The sequence below is a fragment of the Caretta caretta genome, chromosome 2 (genome assembly GCF_965140235.1).
Source record: "Caretta caretta isolate rCarCar2 chromosome 2, rCarCar1.hap1, whole genome shotgun sequence".
Lineage (NCBI taxonomy): Eukaryota > Metazoa > Chordata > Testudines > Cheloniidae > Caretta > Caretta caretta.
This window is the reverse complement of record NC_134207.1, coordinates 233,569,435-233,588,143: the sequence shown is the minus strand read 5'-3', so window position 1 is coordinate 233,588,143 and position 18,709 is coordinate 233,569,435. Positions and strand designations below refer to the sequence as shown.

The following is an 18,709-nucleotide window of genomic DNA, read 5'->3' as shown; positions in this document are numbered from 1 at the left end:
TAACTTTTGAAGTGGTAAGAGAGTGGTCCATTACAGACAGTTGACAAGAAGGTGTGAATAACAGTAGGGAGAAATTAGTATTGGGGAAATTAAGTTTAGGTTTTGTAATGATGGTAATTTTTTATAAGAACAATAAATAAAAACCCTGTTTCTTTTTCAGAAAGGTTCACTCTTGCCAGTAGAATGTACTACTTTAGCATATTAACACTTCATATTTTCCTTTTTTGATTTTAATAGTAATTTAAATGTGCGTGTAATATGCAATAAAATATTATTTACTTTATATACGTGCTGTATATACAGTAGTATAGTTCACAGAGCCCTTGATGTAAATTAATACACATATAAGTGTTATGTGCTAGATAGGATTTTGCATAGGCTTTCTGTGCTGGAGTGAATTTCACCCAGTAAGATTTTTATTGGGTAAAATTACAAGCTAAACTTGCTAATAGTCATTACTTTGGTTTTAATTTGTAAAGGGAATGTGTAATTTTGAACAGACTTTTCCATTCACTACATCTAAGCAAATGTCTTAACAATACATTTAAACCTTAATGTTTTTAACTAGCTTTTGGTGTATACACCCCACTTTCTGTAACATTGTGATTTTCATTACAGCAAGCATTAGTGTCTGAATCAAAATAAGCATCCTTCTAACACTATACCTTAGCACTTTTTTGTGTAATTGACTGACTTTACACATAGCATATGGAAAATATAAAGTGTTCTTGACCATATTTGCGTTACATGTTGCCTTTGATAGTTTATGGGGGGGGGAAAAACTTCAGTGGTGCTTTTTCTAAGATTTAGATTTTAAATTATAAGATTTCATTACTTCAGACTTGTTTTATTGTCCTTTTTGTAAGCTACACCAGATCTCTGAAGTAATGTGTGAAACGTGAAGTTTCCTGGGCTTTAAAAAAATGGTAAACATTTTATATGATTGTAAAATAATTATACTGTAATGTTGAAATTAGCTACCAAAATTAATTGATTTTCTTGCACTACTGTAAATTCTAGAGAGTTCTAAAAACATGAATCATTATAGGTAGGTGAAATTATTACACTTTCACACCTGTTTCTTAATGGTGGTACTACATTTTAAATTAATATTTTTAATAAGTTTTATTTTCATTATGAGGTTACTCTCTTGTGCTGTGATTCAGTTACTTCCTGGTATTATTTATTTCCCACTATTAATTGCTGATTATTTCAAAGCACACAAAACAACTGGGCACTCTCATATGTCATATACAAGTTGCATTATGTGTACTTGCATACATCTGAGGAGAGGAAAAAAATAGTACAGATAGATCAAATGAAATTTTGTGGGAAGGAGAGGTAAGGAGTAGTAATTTAAAATAGGTTGATAAAGGAAGAATGCTTTGTAATACAATTTTGAATATGCTGCACATGCTTTGAATGACTATCCTTCATAACTGCTATTTTATTTTTTTTTGCAAATAAGTACTGAGTAATGTGTATGCTTCTTAATGAAACGATGTCTTAAATGTGGAAAACAAAATTACAAATTATAGGAGGCTTTTGAGTAACTCTGGGATCACTGTTCACTTGTAACCCTAAAAATCATCATGATAGCTTTATTTTTCAAATGCAGTGCTTAATTACTATAGAAAGCAGTGATTTATCTTTCAACAGTATATATTCTAAAAAGTGGGTTATAATAGAAGCTATCTTCCTTTAAAATGGCCAGTCGTGTGAGCCATAATGTTCATTGATAGTAAAATCAATAGAGCATTGATTCTAAGACATAATCCTCGGAGACTGTTGTTCAGAACACTAGACATAGCCAAGTAAATACTGTGTATTGTTTAGAGTGTTTAACGCATGAAATTCTGCTGTCTTAAATTTGGTTTGCGTTAAATAGGATTTATATATTGTGAAGATAAGACTGCATTGTTGATATTCATAACAATACTGGAAAACGAATATTTAGCAGCATTATTTTATCATAACTTATTTGTTTTTCCCCTCTAGCACATAACTTAAGTTTAGTAATTAACTTGTCCCACTGTTTCAGAAAGAAAAATATTTAGTAAATTAATAGTAATGTACAAAAAGACTTATCCTTTTCCCTTCACCCCATGTGTCTTTGAGAGCTTTAAATTAATAGCACATGCAAACATAACATTTTTTAGCAACCTTTTTTTTTCTGAAGTCAGATTATCCACTGTCTTAATTGAATAGAATCATTTTGCTTGCAAACTATTTTTCTTGTATTTCAACTCTAAACTATTCAGTAGGACTAGAATGCATTATGATTTTTAGATTAAACAAGTGGTAAAGTGGCTGTGTTTATTTGGTTTGCTCTTGAAATATGTAGTTTTCCATCCTTTAGTAGTTTAAGTTTAAAATGTCATTTCCTAAACTAAGTGCTGAGTAGGTTTTTGTTTTTGTTTTTTTGTTTTTTGTTTTTTATATATATACACACACACACAGATTATTGCCTCAAGTCTTAACTTTTTTCTTCCTTCACAATAAATCAATATATCGTAAAATCAGAATTTACATTTCTGGATATTAATCTTATAAAATTATGAAAATGTATATGAAGACAGTTTCATGGTATACATCTTTTTTAGTATGTAACCATAGAAGTCAGCAGAATATTGTGCTTTAAATCTTTTTCCGACTAAATTACTAATAATGTCTCTTGCCTTGAACAAATAAATGGTCATTTATCAGAAGTCAAATTTTCTAGATTTTTTGAGTTAAATATATTTTGCACTTAAGACCAGTGTTTTTCCACTTAAAAAAAAGTTGCCAGCAATAAATCTGTTTTTTTTTAAATTTCTTAGTACATCTCCAAGGTATCAATTTAATAACTATCAAAGTAGCTACTGCAGTTGTTGCATTTAAATTGATTTACATGTCAAGACTGGCAGTTTAGCAGCTGCGCTATTATTCCTGGATCGGTCAATTTACTTGAGAAAAACCTACTACTGAGTTCTACTGACCTGCATGACAATATAGGCCCTATTTCTATTCCTGTAATTAGGCCTGCGACTAACTCAGAATATTTTTAATTAAAATATTTTGGTCAATGTGTTGCACCAAATTAGGCCTTTCAGTGCAGATTTAATTCTAGAATTGGTGTGATTAGAATATGTAATGAATTGTGTTCAGTTTAAGATTAACAGGTTGTGTATCTTGAATGTACTATTTCAAGTTTTATATTATAGCTTTTTTCCTCTAAGTTTTTCCTCTTAACATTTTTGGTTAGGTATCTGAAATTTAATTTTTGCATGGTTATGTAAGCCAGTATTGAAGTACATTAAATAAATTAACAGGCAAAGACTATTTATGTTAAAGTACTTCAAGGAGTAAATGTGGAAAAGTAAACTGACTTTTTTTTATTCAAATGACTTTTGTAAGGACATAGTTACATTAATAAAAGTGAATAGCCTTAAAATAAATTGAACGGTTTAATGTGAGCAGGTTAACTTTTCAATAGCATTCTTTAGAAATAAACAAAGTTGCCTGGATCCGGTGAACCTTGATTTCTAGCTTCATAAACAAGAGTTTAATTAGGAGGTGCACCTAGCTAGAAGGTTTATTAAATTACACATGCATTTTACTCTGTAGTGGAAGTTGATATAACACCAGAAAGAAAATCAAGAGGCAGATATTTTACCTCATTATTCAGGTTTTTAATTAGTAAAACACTTAAGTAATTGAAACTTTGTTCCTTGGGTTCTCACATTTCAATTATTTCTCTTGTTGTTCACTTGCATCCTGGGGACCTGACCATTGATTGATAGGCATGTAGAACATATGTCCCATTTTACAGCAAGTCCTGTTTCTTAAGAGAATCAGATGGGGGTGCTGCAGGAATAGTAGAGTTTACCACCTTTTCTGCAAGAGATGGAAAACATTTCCACATCATACCATTCTGAATTCTGTCTGTCCCCTGCTATTTCAAAAAAGTTACATTATTATTTTATTTTATTTTGTGGTGTTGTGGTAATTTCTGTCTTCAACATGAAGTGAGTTGGCTTATTTCATTTTAAACTCTCCATGAAAGCCTGTTATATTTGCTACTGTAGGTATGATGATATTCTGATCAATGGACTACCAGATTGGCGACAGCCTGTATTCTACTACAGGCGGGTGAGAAAAATGAGCAATGCTGAGCTGGCATTACTCTTGTTCATTATTCTCACAGTGGGTCATTATGCTGTGGTTTGGTCAATCTACCTGGAAAAACAGCTGGTAAGTATTGGTAATAAATCAAATGCACTACAATCATTAGTTTATCTGAAATTCTTGCAGAAGTTTCCAAATAATAAGGATTTTACTCTTTTTTTTTTTTTTTTTTTTACCATTAAAATTAGTCTTCTGGTATTTAAAATCGTTAGTTGTATTAGTAGCAAAGATTTTATTAACTAGTTATATGTTCTAGATTCAAAAGTCAAAATGAAATAATTTTTATATGAATGTAACATGTAAAATTTTAATATCTTATACAGTCACTGATGATAATTAGTGAACAAGATGTTTTTTTTCTAGTTATCAGAGGAAAGAAAGACAGCAGACACTTTCTCTATCATCTGTTGAAGCAGAAACATGTCCTTCCATGGTCGTGCTTTTGGTCTTCACAAGTGTTGGGTGTGTCTGGTCTTGATATTGAGAATTCATACTCACTTTGGCTTTTCCTGTTCTTAGTGGAGGTTTTTTCCAAAATAAAACCTGATAAATGTTCTCTGGGTCATTAGATAAGCAGTCAAAGCTAAATAATTTTTTTAGTATTTATTTTTCCCTCTTTTCCCCCCCCCTCCCCACCCCTATATATCTTTGGAAGCTTTAAGTTGATGGTACAAGCGAACGTAACATAGAAAGCAATAAATTTTTGTTTATACTCTTAAAAAAACATAAATTGAACAGTATTCACACATTAGCATCTATTTACTTTTATTTTCCAAGCTACATTATTAAAGTTGATGAATGAAAAAGGAGGCAAGTTGAATGCTTTCTCCTCTTAGAAAACTTTGATTGCTATGGAGATACACATGACTGACAGAGCTGGACTTCATGTGTGTTTAAGGACTGGATGCCATGGCAACAGTTATTGTTAAAGATAGATGATTTTACTTAATCATGTAGGACCCTAGATAATTTGCATAAATGCTACTCTAATGTTTATCCTTCACAGAAGAGTTCCAGTAACATTCATAGAGTACATGTTAATGATAATTGTAACCATAATTCTTTCTACATTAAGGATGAACTGCTTAGCAAAAAAAAGAGAGACAAGAAGAAAAAGACAGGAGGTAGGAGTACAGATGAAGTAAAACTTGGTGCTGCTGACAAAAACGAAAGGTGGGAACAGTTACTAGTGTATTTTCATAATTAAATAATTTTGTCAAATCTCTACTTCAGATATTAAAGAAATTGATCAAATATTTTACACACTCAGCCTGTATGCTTGTATGTGGTGTGTCCACACCGAAAAATAATCTTTTAAATTTATGAGAATGTAGCAAGGCTGGCAATGTGCACTATGATTGCTATTTATAAATATTCAGGGAGGCATTGGTGTGGGTTTGTAATATGAGATGTGGTTATGTGGAAAATCAAAAGTAATTGTAAAGCAAAGAATGTATAAAGTATAGTTTATTTGCAGAAGGGTGCTTCTGGTTTATAAAACAATTTTTGCAAGAAGTTTATTACAAGCTTTTCCACTGAAGATTTAATTAGGTTAAAAATGTAAACTAACAAATTCACCGTTACTGAGTCTTTTAACATATTGCTCTGGTAACTGCTGAAATTTTGGAGGTTCTTTAATGTTTGCTTATTGTTCGGTTCACGTCGAAACAAAAGCATTAGTAAAGGATTCTGACACTGCTCTTTAGTTAAGAAACAACATAGGGAAGTGACATCCAGTATACTCCAAAAGATACCACCATTTCTTCTATTGATTTATAGAAAGAAATAAAGGGTTTAAATAGTTCACACAGCAGGGGCATGAACTGGATCAATGCAGGATGGAGATCAGAGACTATTCTGCCTGTCTTCTATTCTGATGACATCAGTGAGTAATGCTTCAGTGAACTGCAAATGACATTAATTTTTATGTATTGGTTTATTTATGCTACTGTCTTCATATCTAGTTGTCAGCACTTGTGAACACTTTGGTTATGGTTAGTCTTTTTTAGCTGAAATGATCACTTAAGGCTTAAGAATTTATTTTGTGTAAATGAAGAAAAGTCCTGTTAAAAGAAGATTAAAAATATAGCAGTTAGTAGAAGCACATTGTCTAAATCTAGTCTTGATTCTTTGGTTTGTTATATGCTTTTTAATGGCTTCAATATTCATAATGAATATTTTGTATTAATGTTTATGCACTTTCAAAATGGATTAATAAGCATTTTGAATTTTACATTTCTAGTTTGAGGCTGTAGGAGAGTTTGCTGACTTTTGTAAAGAGGTATATTGTGTAATAAGAATGAAAATGTACTTTTAATATTTAAAATACATTTTCTTTGCTGTAGAACGTTGGAAAAACCACAGTGGCGTGATTTGCTTCCATGCAAGCTGGGAATTTGGTTCTGTCTTACTGTAAAAGCGTTACCTCAGCTGTTGCAGGTAAAAATACAATTTGCACCCCACTTTTTTTTATAGGATTATTTTGCTGATTTCATTATGCTGTGATCACACACAGTGTTGCTTGTTCACATGATTTTTCTGTCTTCAGAAGCACTTTTCTTATACAGATAAATTATGATTTTAAGGCTATTGTTTAAAAGTTCATCTAAATATGAGTATATATTGGTAAAATGAATATTTTGTGTAATATACCCTACAATTCTAATTGTAGTTCTCTCCTTAATCTGCACTCTGATTTATAAACAGGCAAGATGTTAAGAACTGTTCAAGATAAATAGAAAAGGAGGGTGAAAATTACATGTATTTTAGGAGAAGTAGTAGTGTGTGGAAATAAGCTGTAAATGGTAACATTTAATTATAGCTTAAATATATATAAAATAAACAGTATTTGTGTAATATATTGTATATTAATACCTAGATCAAATTTAATAAGAAACAGGGAAATAAATTGAGGGTGTTTTTTTATGTGGACTAATTTTAATTTTACCCTTTTCACTGGCAAGTGATATCCACCTTTTCCTCATATTAATCCACTAATTTTTTTCTAATGACTGAGAAGGTTTTTTAAAATTTCATTCATATGCAAAAACCTGTCAATGGAAGGTTAAGGTTGTACAGTTAGTACTTTGGAGGAGGGGAAAAATCAGGAAAGGCAAAAATTAACATTAGCATAGGAACTTAAATTTGTTCAGCCTGTCTGATTATAGTATTTTCTTCTACTTTAAGTATATAACAATAGATTTATTTGTTAAAAGCATATTGTAAGGTACACAAATTATCTAACATCACCAACTTAGTGTCGTCATAGTCAGAAAAGTGTCTATGGAGAAGAAAAAATATCTTGCATAACAGATTTTTACACCCTGCGTTTTTGGTCATATCTGCTTTAGTGATTAAAATTGAAGATGGTTGCATTTTTATTTATTATTATTATTATTTATTATTTGTTTCTCTAATACTGTAGAGTTGCTATGAATCAGGGGAAGAAAGCTGAGTTAGATTTTGGCTTACACATCACTAACATAATTATTAACTAAGGCACCACTGCTGGAACTGTTTCCATGCAGATAAAACCTAGGTTTCACTTCCATGCAGTTGATTTTACAGGAGTAGCATATTAAACAAGCAAGAAGGCAAAACAACGAATTGTTTTATCTGTTAGCAGAATAAACTTACTAAGGAAGTCAGAGACAATAAACATGGATCTCAGGATTACCATTTTTAATGACTTGTTCAAGGATAACTTCTCTTGAATGTTAGTTGTAGACATCTTAACTGCTTGTATTTCCTTATTTTTTAAAAAAATAATGGTGGTGTCTTGCTATTGTACTAAAGTAGTTTTTAGTTAATTTTCTTGTTTTAAAGAAAACAATGATCACTTCCCAGTCACAGTTGGACTTTTAAGTTCATTCCTCATTTTGGTGAACGAGTTGGGGGAGGAGTGAATTCAGATTGCTGCTGCTATTTGTTGACAATTTCCAGTATTGGTTAACAGGACAGTAGCACATCTTATTTTGATTATTTTCTTCATTTACAATTTCTCTAATCCTTTTTCTAGGAGCAATCATGGTGTATTGTGTCATTAGACTATGTTAAAAAAAAAATCTTGGATGCCTATTAAGCATGCCCAAATTATTTTTCTTCAATCATGTAACTTTATTATCCAACAAGCTATTCTCAAACGTGGCCAGTGATACTCCATAATTAATCATATTTACAGGCTAAGTTTAAAAGCTCCATCCCTATTTGAATGAAGTGTGCGTAGGAGAGAAATCTGTAGCAGTACCTTAGTGGCAAAAATTTGCCCATGCCACTCACTTTCTTCACCTTTAAGCCTTACATATTACAACTAGCTGAACAGATTTTCATCAAACTTAAAAAATACATCATTTTTTGCTTGATACCAGAAAGCTTTATCCCCAAAAGAGGCTTTTTTTAAAAAAAAGGGAAAGCAAGATTATAATTAAGGTTACAAAATAGTTTGTCTAGTATTTGCTCTCAAAAAATATTTACTTATGAGATGATAGGGCATGTTAATGTCCTACTTGCCACAGTTCTGACCACTTAGAAGATTCAGATTGCAAAGATGCTACACATGTCTAATTCTCATTTATCCAACTGAATGTCTTCTTCCCCTCCCCTCTCCCCTCAAAAATATCAAATCAGAGAGGGAAGCACTTAAAATAATTAAGGTGGGCCTTTACTTGAGAAAAATGCTTTGTTTGCATGTCCTCGGAATGGCCTATGCCATTTTATCTTGCTCTGCTTTTTTGCATCATGGAGTAAAAAGAAAAATGGGAGAGGGATGTGTGGAAAAAAATGTAGAACTTTCAAAACTGAATTTATATAAGGAATCTTTTATTTTTAATTATTTGGGCGCACGATTCAAGAGGAGGAAGAGGAACAAGATGGATTTTCATAGTTGTGCCTGTGAGATTAGTTAAATTTAGGGAAGGGGAAAGTGAAGAAAACAAAGTACATTTTAAAAAAATTCTTGTAGAAAGGGAGCTTGTTGAAAGAAGTGATGTAACAACGTTGATATTCTAGGCCAAATGTTTTTTGTGAATGTAGTGTGAAACAGTTAAGCATTAACTTGTATAGTTCAGTGTAATTTGTACTGTAATAAAATGTATGACTTGTACTGTAGGCACAGAGTACAATAAATGGTTTAGGTAGGAGACACATAAATAGGATATATGTTGTTGTTAGGCCCATTTTTATTTACTCTTTCAGATGAATAAAGAGGAATGAAGGAAGGCTGTAGGTGGCTTATTTTTTCCCTCTTAAAAATAAACAAACAAAACAATCCCACTCTCCTGCTCCCTCTCTTCCTCCCCCCTCCCCCCAGCCACAACCTAGGGATTGAAAAGTCAAGCTTGTAAACAAAAGAATGAAACTGCTTAATAGTGTGTGAGTATCGCAGTCCAAATCAAGGGTGTAATTCAGAGCACAGACTTGTGTTAATTGCAGATTTTAATTATCTTTGTGTGGTACAAAAGCAGACTTATCTGTGAATAGACTAGCTTTTAACAAAAAGGTGACTGAGGGTTTCTCTCCGTAGATGAAGACATACAACTTAAGGAAACTGTTTTGCTATTTCTTAAAGGTCCTTGCTAACTACGCTTTTATTCTCATAGTTGCTTTTAGATAACTGAAAATAAAGGTGTTCTCTATTAAGCTACTTTTTTAAAAAAAAAACACAAGTATTCTTTGCCCATCTTCCATATTACTTGTAGTGGAAGCTTAAAAATTAGTGTTGGTCTTCATTTTGCATTAACTTTATTTATGCCAGCATAGCCCTAGGAAACATTTTTGTTAGTTGAATTGTCATATCGCTGCTGGCCTTGCTGTAATGAAGCAGGAAGCATTTTTGTCTGATTTCTCCAGAAATGGACTCTTGTTAAGAAAATGAAATTCTCCTATTATCTGCAGAATAATGATACAAGCTTCACTGCATATTTCCATCAATAGGTTGTTGGAAAATCTTCTAGTGATCCTCCAATGGTGAGGAGTCCTTCAGTCTCCATTCATACTTGCACCGAGTGTAACCTATTGAGATTGTCAACAAGATTTCCAATTATGATGGAGACTTTTGGGATACAAACCTTTAGTCCATTTCAGAGTAGACAGAATAAAAATGGCCACTAATTTATTTTATGTAGACCATGTATGATAGTTAATTACACTTAGTTACTAGCCTGGACTAGATTCAAAGCAGTGAGCAAGAGGTGTTTAATTTCTAGTCAATGCAGTGTTGAATTAAAAGAAAAATCCAGGAGAAATTTTTCACTGCGTTTTAACAGCTTTTTAAAGATGGTCCAGTTCTTCCCAGAACAGGTTGGCAGTATCTCATTGATCTCAAAAATCTCTACCAAAAGCATTTCATCTTTGGCAAGGCCATTTTTAATGTTTCCTTTGTTTTGTGGTCTAATCAAACTTTTCTTTGTATGTTTGTTTGTTTATTACATTTTACTTCATATGTTTGTGCGTTATATTTGATATTATATCTGTAATATTTAAATAACACATATAAAAAGAGGAACTTTTTTAGAGGAAACTTTCAAGCACAAGATTTAACCCACAGAAAACTATTTAATTCATAGGGGGATGACAACCAGAGGCTTCCTAGTTTTCCAGCGGTTTAGGATGACAGTACTGAAGCACTGCACTTAGTAAGAAGAGTTCCTAGCTTCTGCAAGATAGGATAGGGCAGGGCAGGGCAGGATGTGTGGTGGAATGGGTTCCCATTTACCCTGCCCGAAACCAGGCCCACACTAAAGAATTTTGGGGCCCTGTGCCCTATGGAAATTCTGGGATCTCCATCTTATTTAAAGTGCCGCTGCCACATAAATAACCCACCTCACACAGACCCCCAAATGCCCCTTCTATCCCATATATACCCCATACACATCCCAGGAGCCTTGACATGTATTTTGCTCACTACAACCCCCAAAAATTTACCCCCACTAGCAGCCCCCAACATCGCAGCTCCCAAGCTCACTGACCCCCAACATTGCCAACTCTCCCTCAGCCCCTCACTCTGCAGCTCCCCAACACTTCCCATTCAGCACATAGACTATCAACAACTTGCCCCAGCTCCTCACTCCCATGACCTTCCTGGCCACTCACTGGTGCCCTGCAGCTCTGCACTCTGCTCTTTTCCTAGGATAGCGTGGTTCCTCCAAAACCCGGCTCCACAGCTCTGCTCACTTCCAGTGCCTGCTGTGCACTTACATGGCCCCACGCTTCTCAGCTGCCCCTCTGTCAGGACAAATTTGAGTGAGTGGTGGTGTAACCTGGCGGACAGGTTCTCAGTGCTGACCTGGTTTGTTTTGTTTTTTGGGGGGCCTTCTGCAAGTGTATTGAGTGCACACTAGTGAATCTGGCTTACCTGGAACCAATTTCAACCTTTTAGGGCAGTGGTTCCCAAACTTGTTCCGCTGTTTGTGCAGGGAAAGTGGTGGGCCAGGCCGGTTTGTTTACCTGCCGCTTCTGCAGGTTCAGCCGATTACGGCTCCCAGTGGTCGCAGTTCGCTGCTCCAGGCCAATGGGAGCTGCTGGAAGCGACACGGGCCAAGGGACCTACTGGCCGCCGCTTCCAGCAGCTCCCATTAGCCTGGAGCAACGAACCGCGACCACAGGGAGCAGTGATCGGCTGAACCTGCGGATGCGGCAGGTAAACAAACTAGCCCGGCCCTCCAGGGGCTTTCCCTGCACAAGCAGCGGAATGAGTTTGGGAACCATTGTTTTAGGGGAACCAGCAGTGGAGGGCTTGGGTTGCGGCTGGAGTTCAAAGCTGAGATTAAGTGGCTCAGAAGGTGGCAGGCAAAAGGAGCGTTGGAGGTAAACTAGGGACTGTGGAAGGTGAGCAAGAATCATTTGGTCTGTTCTAAATGGATAGCCTGTGATATCCACTTGGGGAAATAAGTGGCTTATACTTTGGGGAAGGAGCAGAAGGTAATTGGGGTGGAACAAAAGTTATTGGAAGAAAGAGACTCATTAAAAAAAAGATACTTATCCGCAGTTTACTGTAGTCTGAAGGTTAAAACATTCATTTTGTCCTCTCTCATTTTTATGCAACGATTGTTTAAAGGCAAACTGGTACATAAGAGTTTTTTCTCTTAAGGCTTGTGTAACATAGTGCTGAAGCGGCGCAACTGCACTGCTGTAGCACTGTAGTGAAGATGCTATTTCACTAATGGGAGAGCTTCTCCCATTGACATAGATAATCCACCTCCATGCAAGGCAGTAGCAGTGCTGATGGGTGAAGCACTTCCCACCCGTCGACATAGCACTGTCTACTGGGGGTTAGGTCAGTATAATTATAATGCTCGGGGGTGTGGATTTTTTTATACCCTGGGCGACGTAGTTATACTGATGTAAGTTTGGCCTGAGTTAGCTCGTTTTCTCGTTTTTGATCATGTAGATCTAAATTTTTGACATCCCGTTTGTTATCCTGACAACACACTGATGTCAGGATTATTTAATGCAATGAAAGAGCGTTTTTGCCACATGATGGTTGGTGGTGGTAATTATACAAAAATGGGCAAATCCAAGGTTGTTTTTTTCAAGTAGCTCTAACTTGACCCTTTTTTCATAGCCTCTCACACAAAAAATTAAGTATTATACTTAGGATTGTTTCTGGGATTGTTTATAACTCTCATACAAACTACATAAGAATATTACAATTAAAAAACCAAATAACTCTAACCATCCAAAAATATGGAGATGACCATTTAAGGTACTATACATAAATATTACACTTCCTTTACAATTTGCATATTTGGTTAACAACAATATTGATATACAGAAAACACAGTTTAATGGTTTAATTACATATGTCCAGTTGGGTTGCTAGTCTGTGAGAGTGGGGGAGTGCTGGACTGACAGTATTTTCAGACCTATCATCCTTAAATTTTAAAAAAAGGGCCGGGTCCACTTATACGGGACCAGAGCAAATGAGAATCTGATTTTATCGTGGAATGTGCCTGGAATCACACCTGGTTCCATGAGGTGAGTCTCCCCTTTTCCAGCCCTTGTGGTGTTTTCTCTGGTCTGCCCTCCTTGTGAGGGAAATGAGGGGAGATCAACGAGGGCTAGATGAAGAGAACCAGAACAGCAAAGATTGGTCAAAACAACTGATTGAAATCCCCAATTCCCTATATTAATCCCAGCATCAAAAAAACTCCACTGTAAACAAAATGGTAGTTTTCCTTTATTTAAAAAAAAAAGCAAAACAAAAAAAAACCTTAAGTGAGGATTAATTTTGTTGCCCTTCTCTATCAAGAGCTTTTATAGTATCTGGCACCATAGCACTGAGCACATTTTATAAAGGATGGTTCCATTCATCCGATCTGTAAATTTATTGATAGCTGGCAACACTGTATATTGTGTGGCAGAGCTGTGAAAACCCTAACTTCATATATCCATGCTTCTGTGTGATAAAACGTGGACCATTATATTACATTAAACTATTTTTGCCTTGAAGTTTCTTGGATTTTTAAAACGTAAAACTGACAGATTAATGGTCTAATAACTTTTTTCTTTAATACAGTTGTTTGAAAAATCAGCCAATCAAATTAAAGTTGCTATGTATATATCTGTAAAACTGTACCTGTGTTTATACAGGAGTACAAACACACACAGCATAGCTGGGAGCCTACATGTCACAACTTTGATACATAGTTAAGGAAAGTGTAATATATAACTATCTTGGTATTCTTTTCAAATGCTTCTATTTCTCAAGCAAATTCCTTCAAACAGGAGGAAAACACTTGTTCCTATTAAGGTGTACCCAAACTGTTCCCATTAGGCAGAACATTTCCAAACTGCTTGTTTTTCTTTGGAAATTTGGGCTTCGATCCAGATCCAAATTTTGTTGCTTAGGCTTCTCTTTAATTCTTTGTGAGGACTGAGCACATACCAAGAATGAAATGTAGATGTAGATATATTTTGAACTACTTGAATGCGAAAGAAAGTATCTGGTCAAAAACGTGCTTAGAAGTCTGACTTGTCCAAATTGGAGGGTAGGCAAATGGTATTTTTTTTATATTTATATTTTCAGAATTTTGTAGAATAATCCCCGTCAGTTTGGCCTGAAAATGATCATAGTATGATAAAATTGAACCCCAAAACATCTTGAAAAACTAAGAGCCTAAACATGAGGATTGATGGTGGAAATGACATTTCAACCATAACTAAAGGAATATGGCACTAAGTTAACTGCAGGATTGGGCAGTAGCAAAAATATGTTGGTGAGGGAGAGAGCTTATATTCAAACATAAGTGTCTGATATGATTACAAAGTTGTAGTAACAGTTACTGGTTTAAGTAAATTACTTGGTATAATTTGTTCTCCCTTTTAAGTTTTTTCCTAGTGAGTCTCCCTATTTCTAAACCTTTTTGTAAATCTACTTATTTTCCTGTTTCATTTTCAATTTCACTAACTTTTTTGGGCCATCTATATACAGATATAGCTGTATAGACATATATAGGCAAATTCTGCCCTCAGAAGCATCTTTTTAGCTCTTATTGAACCTGGAGAGCCAAATGCTCACGTTTGAGGGCAGAAGTAGCCCTATAAATATTTTAAATGAGTTACTTTTCTGATTTGTCTTTTTGCACAGATCTATGCATGTTCTTTTTTTTACAAGATGTGCCGCCATAGTGTTTGTTCTTCACATTAAGACTGATATTCTGATCATACAAAAATAAATGGTATTCAATGAAATAATATACATACAGTCCAGTACTTGTTTGATATCTTTTAACCTGAGCAATGCTTTAACTTTAACTTACCCACTTTATATAGATACTTCAAATTTAGTATTACTGTTGCTTTATCTGCTTCTGACTAGTTTTCTTTGTTTTTCCGCTCTTGTCTCTCATTTTCATCTGAGCCGCTGTTCCAATTGTTCCATGATTGACACACTAGAGAGATTGACAGTTACCCCCTAGTGCCTGCTGTCTGGGGGTCCCACAAGCAATAATGGATTTTGCACTAGAATTTAGCATCAAATATTGGTTTTCAGTGCTAAATCAGAAATGTGGGATGACTGTATCCTCTTTAAAATCATAGCTTTAAACAAAAGCATCTTTGGGATATTTGTAAGCCAAAAATCTATGTATTCAATGTAATCTGAATTTCTCCAAAATTCATAGCAGAGGAAGATTAAGAGTTTTATTTTTAATGATTATTCTGGTTAAAGGTATAAATAACCACATAAAAACAAGGAAAACTTCTTGTGTGTAAGTGTGGATTCCAAATTTCAGTTTTAACTGAAGAGATGAAAACAGTATAGATCCTATTTTCTACACCAAATCACTGAAAAATTAGGAAGTCCCTTTACTCTTTTAAAGGAGTTGCTGTCTTGTTCAAGATGCCTGCTGTAAATGATAGCCAGCCTGTATCACATGCATACACACATGTACAGGCCCTTATCCTATGAAGATTGAAGCATGTGCTTAAATTGTGCAGACCACATTCTCTGGTACACTGTGTCCACCTAATGAAAAAGGGAAATACCCAGTGGAGTATATCCGCTGCACGGGGGAAATATCTTTTCTGGCATAAAACTGGCAGGGGTGACATAGTCATCTTGTTCCTGATTTCCCCCTCACTCTGCAGCAGCTCTCACACGTATCAGGGCTGGATAGCCCCAAAACGTAAGTGTCTAAACTGCAATGCAGATGAGAATCCAGCCCTCTGAGTAGCCCCATTTCCTATAATGGGGATTCCTCAAAGTGAATAAAAGACAAGCATAAGGGTTTTTTAAAAAAATATTTTGGGTGGGTTGTTTTTTTAATTATGACCCAAGATTGTAAACTCTTTGGCGCACGGACCATCTTTCCAGTATGTGTGTGTACAGTATGTAAGTTTGATTGATGGGTTGGGGCCTCTTGGTGCTAACACAATGCATATAATAATAATTTATTGCATGTAGCATCTGTGTGGTGGATAACATTTTTTTTGTATAGCTGCCTACAGTGGGAATGTAGGGTGCAAACAGAAAATGACTGCTTAACACAGTTTTTAATAGTTATTTTATTAAAATTGTTTTTATTGCTAATAAAACAATTGTTTTCTGATCAAGTCTATGCCGTCACAATGCAAATAAACTTTAAAAAATATTTTAAAAATATTTCCTGGTACAGAAATAGCCAAAATCAAATAGTGAGAATGTTTACAAAAAGAAACTGAAAAACTGATTGCTAATGTATAAAGGAAGAAGTAATTAGTTCATTTTGGTATTAATAGGTTAATAAAGGTATAATTGTTACTTAAGGCAATAACCCAAATAAAATTAAGTTTACTTACTGTAATTAATTTTGATGTGATAGAAGGAATGTTGTGCACGTCTAAGGTTAATAAATGCAGTTGCAACAACTTCCATTTCAACACTTATGTATTTTAGTCCTTGTTGAGTGCATAAATAGGAGTGCAACTTTAATTCCATTAACTGGCCATCATTTTAGGAAAACTCTCCCTTGCTTATCTCAACCCAGAAATCTTAAAAGCTAAAATAGACAGCCTTTCTCATCATGAATTAATTTAAATCTATTAGAAGATTATTATTTCTGAGGATATTTCTGCCCATAGCTGTCTTGTCACAAATCTTATTCTTAAAAGTGCTATGACTTTCTAATGAAATCTGATAAACTGGTTTCTATCAGTAGGTCTAGTGAAAACCATAAAAATGTTTAATGTTTGATATTTATGCTTAACTGTTGATGCCTTTTTCATAATTTTTAAAGTATTATTAAAAAGGATTTTTTGGTAAGGTCTTGTATATTGGATCTCACCTTTGCTGACGTCATAAATGATTTTATAGCAAGATGTCCACTGCTCTGCAGTAGAAAAAGAAACGGCAGCTTTAATTAAAAAATTATTTTCAGATATCTGCGTAGTGATGAACTTCTTGCTACTTGAACTTCCAGATTGTTGGGGTGAGCAAAATGGGTGCATGGCCCCGTAAAGAGCTAATTAGGGATGCATTGGCTTCTCAAGTATAGGACCATTAAAATACCCTTCTAAAGGTGTTTTTTCTTCTTTGTTTCTTTTTAAATTGTGTATAGTAAACTTTAACCTCAGCATTATCAAATATGGAATTAACACAGAAATTCTATGTTCAAGGCAAGTCATTCCTGTCACTTGAAAATTGCTGTCTCAAGTGGAATGAGTGAATATATTTCATTTGCTTTTTTTAAAGAATTTAAAGTGAAATGATTTAAAACAGTGCCGTTGCAACAAACTTGTTTATATAAAGGATGCTAATGTCATTGCAACATTTTCTTAAAGGATGCCAGACAATTATACGTAGAATATAAAGAAACAAAAATGAAGGCGAGAGAAGATGCCCTGGCTAGAGCTGAACTTGAAACACTTCAGAGTGAGTTTTTAATACTGTCTTAATACACAATCAATGTAATTTATTATAAGATACCTACTGTAGAAGATGAATGGGAAAATATGCTTTCATTGTTCTGAAATTTATTTTGCAAGTTATTTTTGCTGTCTGTCTAGTGAGTGTCTTCTGTGATATGACTTCTGAATTTCACTTAACCTGTGCTCTCATTTAAATTGGATACAGTTATGTCCATGTATGAACATAACTATGTGATTAGTCAGAATCAAATATTTGTGCGCTGAATTACATTAATTTGGCAAATAGTTTTGCTGTTGTATCAAAAATACTTCTGAGTTTGATAATTTTGTTATAGGTTTATTAAAAATATTGTATCTAATAAAATGTAAATTGAAAGAAATGTTGTTTAACAGTATAGGCAAAGAAACTCAAAAGTAAAGACTTTGTTTATGTTAAGGTATGTTTTCAGAAGTGGCCTCAGGTTGTGAGCCTGTGTGTATTATTGTGTCTGCATATAATTGCAGGTATAGTTTATAGTGCTTATGTGGTTGATTTCTGTGTACTATAAAATGCACCCACAGTTACTTGCACCTATGAAAATGTAGATGCAAACGTTGGGTGCAGAGTTGTGACACTGTTGAAATTGGAACCTTAGGGTACTAGATCCCTCTGCTCTTTAAATACAAAGTGAAAGCAATAAATAACTAGCATGCATATTTTAATATGGAGACTGGATGATATTCCCTTTTCTAATTCCTTTTTTGATCATAACCAAACTTTTAAAACTTGTTTTCAGAAGAAGCTAAAATGTGTATGTGTTTGAATTGAGTATAACGCTTCTCTATACAGTTTTGTATTTTGGCATGTGTACTAAAAGCTAGCAACCATTGTGGGGCATAGAGTACACATAGGGAAAACCCTTAGAAATTTGTACTACAGTCTCATTTGCCCATGGTCTGAGTTTTCTAAAATCAGCAGAGATGATTCAGCATAATTTGTTACCATCTCCCCAAAGCCTGGAGTGCAAAGATTATTCTGCTGTTCAGTAGATATAGGGTGCCAGTCACAAAGTGGACCAGCTTTGTACTTCATGTAGCAAATTGTAGTATGAAAATGTGAACACTGCAATCAGTGTTTATCAGTAACTTTATGATATTAGAATGTATTATCATTTTGTTTCATTTGAATGGTGACCTAGAGCATATCAATTAACTACTT

The 18,709-nt window shown here is 34.4% G+C and overlaps 1 protein-coding gene across 4 annotated transcripts in view; it reads left to right on the top strand.

Moving 5' to 3' along the window:
• Positions 1-18,709, top strand: part of DNAJC1 (DnaJ heat shock protein family (Hsp40) member C1) — a 185,605-nt gene that overhangs the window by 83,184 nt on the left and 83,712 nt on the right. For all 4 annotated transcript variants that reach the window (XM_048837926.2, XM_048837927.2, XM_048837928.2 and 1 more), the window contains 4 exons: positions 4,068-4,233; positions 5,243-5,340; positions 6,513-6,606; positions 17,425-17,515. In XM_048837926.2, coding sequence (XP_048693883.2) covers positions 4,068-4,233; positions 5,243-5,340; positions 6,513-6,606; positions 17,425-17,515 — 449 coding nt within the window. The remainder of the gene's footprint in view (positions 1-4,067; positions 4,234-5,242; positions 5,341-6,512; positions 6,607-17,424; positions 17,516-18,709) is intronic.